Genomic DNA, 6,770 nt, shown 5'->3' with positions numbered 1-6,770 from the left:
AATAAAATAATTGAATCAGATGAACCTTACCAAAGGGTGCATCTATGATTTTTTTATAACATTCTCTGTGTTAAGCCTGGAAGACCTATCTTTTCATATGTCATGTGACCACATTAATATTGAGACAATTTTGCTATTGCTATGACATGATATCGATAATATTTAGATAGTTTCCAGATTTTCAAATTGTTCTCGGCCAAATATTTTCCTATCCTAGCAAACCATACAACAATTGAAAGCTTATTTATTCAGTATAAATCTCAATTTACAAAAATGTACCCACCAAGTTTTGTGGTCCAGGATCACATGAAGTATGGATTAAGTGATTATAAAGAGAAAGTGCATGACTTGATATTTTTTCTTTGATTTTCTGATAAGATTATGGGGGATAATTGAACAAGAAGTCTCTTTTACAAGAAGGGGACAGTGGAAGGACGGTCAAGCTGATTTAATCACTTGACAACAGAAGAATCTGCATTGAACATTTACTCACGTTATACGCAAAACAACAAAAGAAAGTAAAGCAATCAGTCGGCAGATCTGATTGAATCCAGACACACCAATATTCGTCGAACAGGTTTTTCTCCACATACACCAATAAATAGGGTCTTCGCTCCACCACCACGCTAGACTGCTGGTACTCATCTCCAGTCAATCCTCTCCCAACGTTTCAGCCTCCGGCGAGTAAAGATGAGGTGGTTCCTGCTCTTCTCCGAATGGTTCGTGGACTATGCTCGTGGCACATACTGGTACCTGTTTGGCAGGAGGAGTGGACTGTGCAGTGGATCCGTTAGTTCTCCGGGACCACTAGATTTAGACCAAAAGAAAAAGAACAGAGTCCTTAGAAAAGGCAAGAGAGAGATTTAACCTAGAACTATTCAATGCAAGCAACAAATAACCAACAGTATGTGCTAACACTCTCTCTCTTTCTACCCTCAGAATTCCATGAGTTTGAAGTGCCCAGAAATCTGGATGTGATCGTGATCGGCAGTGGTATCGGTGGCCTGACGGTTGCCGCAACTTTAGCCAAACTAGGAAAGAAAGTTCTGGTGTTGGAGCAAGATGAGCAGGCTGGAGGTCTGTGCAAGACATTCAGTGTCAAGGGCTTCGAGTTTGACTCTGGTAAGATATTACTGGAGTTCTGAATCTGTGTTATACTTTACCAAATGCTGAATGTCTTTTGATGATGTCACATCAATCTTTTAAAGGCTTCCATTATGTGGGGCAACTTCATGAGAACGGATTCTTGAAGGTGGCATTGGATCTGATCACCGACGGCCAGGTGCATTTCGCTGAGCAAGACGCTCATGTGGACACTGTAGTTATTGGAGAAGAAAAACAAAGGAAAGAATACACAATTTACAGCGGCAAGAGACAGATGGAAGCTCATCTTAAAAAACTGTTTCCCAATGACACGAAAGCCGTCGAAGAGCTTTTCAGAATCATGAAGGTGATAAACGAATGACTTTGTCACTGTGTTTGTTATGAAACATTTCAGAGTGCGTCTTACATGTCATCTTTTTTTCTATAGATCTCCTCTAAGAAGATACATCTGCTGTGCATGCTGAAGATGCTCCCTCTCTGGTTCGCTCGCCTCATACTGTGGAGTGGAATCGCTGATTTAATCTCGCCGATTTTCAGATACTCCCGCACCAGCACCGCAGACGTGCTCAAGTCTTTAACCGTCAACAGAGATCTGCTCACTGTCTTTTCTCAATCATTTTATGGTAAGAGTCTTGAATACGCTTTCTCCTAAATCAATCTGCATTGTTGAAAAGGGTTTTAACCAGAATCACTGTATATAGGCGTTCCACCTAAAAACTCCAGCTGCATGATAGACGCTCTCCTCCTGCATCACTCCAAGCGTGGCGTCTACTACCCTGAAGGTGGCGCCAGTGAGATCACTTATCGCATCATTCAGTTCGTGGAGAAGCATGGAGGAAAGGTCCTCATGAAAGCTCCTGTATCCAGCATTCTAGTTGATGAAAAAGCAAACGCATACGGTGAGTTAAACCCAACAAACATCTCAGTATGATCTCACGAATCCAGTTCTGTGTTCTACATGATTTATTCATAAAATTCTTGGTTTTTTTCTGACCAGGAGTGACCGTAAAGACAATCGGAGAAATGGAAATTACGGCTCCGGTGATTGTTTCAAATGCTGGAATATTCAACACCTTCAGGAAACTTCTGCTTCCAGAGGTTCAGGCTCATCCTGGCAAGTGACCGGAGCTTACTGTAATGACTCATGTGCACATATTGTTATTCAGATTGTGATTAATAATCGGATTTACGTATATCCCTTGCAGGCATTCAGAATTATGTTCATACTCTGAAACCAGGCAAAGCATTTTTCCAGGTGTTTACAGGTTTTAATGGCACTAAGGAAGATTTGGGCATTTCATCCACCAACATGCGACTCTATAAGACCAACAACATGGATGAAGTGTATGTGAAGTTAAAGCAGATGAAGATTTAATATTCACAGTGGTTGCGAGAAGTGTAAACAGTAAGATCTTGTTTTATATTCTTTAGGTTGGAAGAGTACTTTGATTTAGACAAGGAGGATGCACCTGATAATGTTCCCATGATGTACATGTCCTTCCCTTCTGCCAGAGATCCGACCTCACGCACTCGCTTCCCAGGTTAACCTTTGCCTCCCTACATACTTGTTTCATTTCTCTGTCCACCTAAAATCTCAATGTGAACGTTCTGCTGTTATTGTTTTAGGACAGTCACGTATGGTGATACATACAATGGTCAATCCAAAGTGGTTTGGAAAATGGAACAACGTGGCTGAGATGGACAGAGGAGAAGAATATGAAAAGTACAAGATGAGATTTGCCAACCATCTCTTTGACTGGGCTTGTGTTCACTTCCCCAAGCTGAGAGAGAAGGTACGTTTTCATAATTGTGTGCTAGCTGTCGATAATCCAGGTGAAAAGTGTGTTTGTGCCATAAATACCCGTGTTTATTTTCTGTTCTTTGTAGTTGGTGATGATGCATGCAGTCAGTCCCATCAACATGCATGGACTTGGTGCCACAAATGGATCCATGCTGTCTGCAGAGCACAGTCTGGAGCGATACCAGCCTCTGAACATCGCCAAAATCAGATGCAACACACCGATCAAGAACCTCTACCTGTCAGGTAATACTGAAGTATTTTATTGTTAATCCTAGGTTGTGTGCTCTACCTATATTTCTTATACAAAAATGCATTTTCAGGACAAGATGTTTTCTCCGCTGGTTTCTGTGGCGCTCTGCACGGTGGTCTTCTCTGTGCTTCCTCTGTTCTGGATCACTGTCTGTACATTGACCTTCTGCTCCAACAAAAAAAGCTCAAAAACAGGGCAGCCAAGAAACAACAGTGAGGCAAGTTGACCAACATTTGTTCCACATGTCAATCGACGTGTCCCATTCGGTCAATGTGATAATACTGTAGAAATTGGATTACAAATGTAAACAGTAGTTTTACGTTTAGTGTTCTAAAATTGTACGCCTGTTAAGAAGATTTCATTAAGTTTTGATGCCATTTTTGATGCATTTTTGTACACTGTGCTTCATATTTCCTGTTATCTCAACAACTATAACAAGCTATAACAACTACAAATAAAACTGTGAATGCTATAAAATATGTTTATGGTTGTATTTATACAGTACTCACAGATGTCCTCACTCAATGCACTGATCGCCAATCTCATGATAAAAAACTAGGCCCTGTTTCATAGACAATCCTCAGCTTTAGTTAAAAGAGGACATTTAAGTATATAAATGCATTAGAGAAATACTTTACTGGTGTACATCTTGAGACAAAACAATGGCACTCGTATGTCAGGGCAAGTTATCTTAAGGTAAAAGAAATCCTTTGGAGGCATCACTAAATATGGATGTTTTTTATTGACCAAAATGTAAGAATGTTCTTTTCACCATTCAGTCACTAGATGGCAGAATTATATCAACTAATAAACACCCTGTTTTGACTGCTGTGTAATGTTCATGATCTCAGACTAATATCCTCATGTTAAAGGTCAGAGAGGGAATCCCACAGCTTTCCGTCAGGTTGGCTTATGCTCATGACTCGAGAATTTTCTTTCCTATAAAAAAGCTTCTCTTTGAAAGGGTGTGCTGTACAGGAGGCCTAAAGAGCTTGTTTATCGACGTCATGCCACGTTATATGTTGCGCCATATTGGGAGGATGGCTGCTAGTGTGTTCAATGCAGTATTTTGTTTTACTTGTTTGATAAGGAAATATAACTATGCTGGGTAGGTCATGCTGTGTTAAAAACTGCAATAAGATGACGCAGTCGGTTAGGAAAAGTCTTTCACTTTCCCTTTCTCTATATGTACCACCACCGTAAACCAACCGATAAAACCAAAAGATGTAGAAAGTTTGTAAAAGCTTGTTTGGCCTTGGATGCAGCCTCCGGACTTGAGAAGCTTATATTTTAGAAGTTTTATTAACACAATATACATCAAAATGTACAAAAAATAAAGCGTATTCATATTAATACGTATAAACATGTACATCCCAGAACAAAAAGTCCAATGTCCATTATTCAAATATCCCATAATCATAAAAATTATTGTAAGTCTTCATTGCTTTTTTTAACCAATGCTTTGCAAACTGTTGCAGTAGTCCATAAACTCCTGAAGAAAATGAATGAATTTTTGTCCATTTATTCTTATATATGTGAAGTTTTCCCAAAATGATTAACAGTTGTACAAAGTTATTATTATTTTCACTGTAAAAATATATACAAATATTAAAAACATTTAAAGGGTTTGGTGTTTACTGTACATCTGTGTATTGTCAGCATATAGCGCTGAGTATACTGCAGTAAAATGTGAGTAATATGTCTGTATGCTAATCTCAGCCTGTGGCCCTCCCACATGATTTTATTTCTATTTATAAAAGGCTCATGTATATATCAGCTTCTCTCCTCTCCCCACCTTGTTCAATGTGCTGAGTATAGATCACTGCAGCAGTGTGTGTGCGCAGCAGAAGGATGGAGTGCAGGGGCGAACCGAGCTATTAAAAGCCACTGCTGTATAAATAACCCATGCGTATAAGTGAAGACAGTCCAACAGTATGAGATGCTGAGAAACTGCGGCAAGCTCACTGCTGGATGCTGCTGATCCATCTAAACCAGAGGTGAATGCACTCACATAAATGAATTCAAGCAATTTCTCCGGCAGGACCTTTGAAGATGTTGGCCTTTTTTTATGAAACACGCTGCATTAACAAAGAACATTTAGTTTTTTGATGCTTTGTGTTATTAGAATCGGCTCGCAGCGGTCGTAAGTATTCTTGCTCAATGCAGAAGGTGGTTGTTCCCCTTGGCTACCGAAGGAGATACAAATAGAATCGGTTTCTGACTCCTCTCTATATACACACTAATGCATGCATAATAGAAAACTATAGGTTACTACGTAACCCCGGTTCTCTGATAGCATTAAGTGAGGTGTTTCACTATGGGATACGCCCCTTCTGCGTATTCCTTAGAAGCCCTATTACATTACGCCAGCCGCTATTGGCTGGCAGACATGCCGCTTGTGTCTGGAGGGTGGCTCCGCACACAGCATAAAAGAAGCGGCACAACATCATTGCGTCTTTCAAAACAAAGCTCTTCCTCGCTTCACACAGCAAGGAGGGTGATCAGAGAACCCGGCTCACCCAAGTCGTGGTGTCTCATTATGGAATATCCTTGCCAGATAGCCTGTTTCGAACTTGCCTGTCAACCAAGATACGGTCGGGGCTGAATGAGTGAGGACTCAAAATCCTACACTCACCACAGCATGCGCAAATGTCTGCGCTGTAACATCCAGTTTATAAAACCTGGTAAAAGTGTGCGGTGAAAAACCAGCTCGCCGCTTCACAAATGTTGTTCACAAATGCTCCTTTAAAGAGAGCCCATGAAGTTGACATCCCCGAGTTGAGTGGGCACGTAAGACAGATGGGGTAGTCAGACCTTTACTGGAATAGGCCAAAGAAATTGCATCCAACGTGACACTCGCTGTTTTGTGATCGGCTTCCCATTACATGGTTTAGCCCAAGATACAAACAGCTGATCACTCATAGAAACCCTGCAGTCCTATTTACATAAATCCGCAAAGCACGCACCAGGCATAGTATTCAACTTTTGCTGATCCGAAGATGCAAAAAGTGGAGAATAAAAGGCTCAAGGGGACCAATAGAATTAATGACTTTGGGCATAAAAGCGGAGTTCGGTTTCAGCAGAACCCCGTATCCCACTACATAAATTGCAGACATGCAGGATTCGCAGAGAGTGCGTGAATCTCACTTACGCGCTTCGCTGAAGCCAGAGCAAACTGCAGCGCCGAATAAAACGATAATATAGCGCCAGCTATGTCCAATGGCTCAAATGGTGCTCCCGAAAGGAAATCCAGTACCAGTTCTAAATCCCACGAGGGAGAAAGTGGTCTTGTTTCCAACACACACACACACACAAAAACACACTAGAGGATGCTGTCCAACAGTCTTTCCCTCAAACCCTATGTGGTATGCTGATATAGCAGCTAAAACCACTTTAATCATAGAGACGCTCTTCCTATATCCATAAAATCCTGAAGAAATGATAGTACAACAGCCACCGGACACTGAAAAGTGATTTTCTTCTCTTTGCATCTCTTGCATCCGTGTCAGAGCCGCAACATAAATACCCTCTGAAACAAACGGAGCGTCAAGTATGGCTTCTTACTCCCTGTCAGAGAGATAAGCCAAGTTAAACCAACCTCCTGAATGGCCATCT

General features: G+C 41.1%; 1 protein-coding gene across 1 annotated transcript; it reads left to right on the top strand.

The window, feature by feature from the left end:
• Positions 1 to 690: 690 nt before the first annotated feature.
• retsatl (retinol saturase (all-trans-retinol 13,14-reductase) like) lies at positions 691 to 3,626 on the top strand (the record flags this gene model as incomplete). The annotated part of the gene is made up of 11 exons (XM_079464655.1): positions 691 to 850; positions 940 to 1,122; positions 1,209 to 1,450; positions 1,532 to 1,727; positions 1,806 to 2,003; positions 2,102 to 2,218; positions 2,310 to 2,448; positions 2,536 to 2,645; positions 2,731 to 2,897; positions 2,992 to 3,148; positions 3,226 to 3,626. 11 exons carry the CDS (start codon positions 691 to 693, stop codon positions 3,369 to 3,371), a joined length of 1,815 nt encoding a protein of 604 aa, XP_079320781.1. The 3' UTR covers positions 3,372 to 3,626.
• Positions 3,627 to 6,770: the final 3,144 nt, after the last annotated feature.

The sequence above is a fragment of the Barbatula barbatula genome (genome assembly GCF_947034865.1).
Source record: "Barbatula barbatula genome assembly, chromosome: 9".
Lineage (NCBI taxonomy): Eukaryota > Metazoa > Chordata > Actinopteri > Cypriniformes > Nemacheilidae > Barbatula > Barbatula barbatula.
This window is presented reverse-complemented; position numbering and strand designations above follow the sequence as displayed.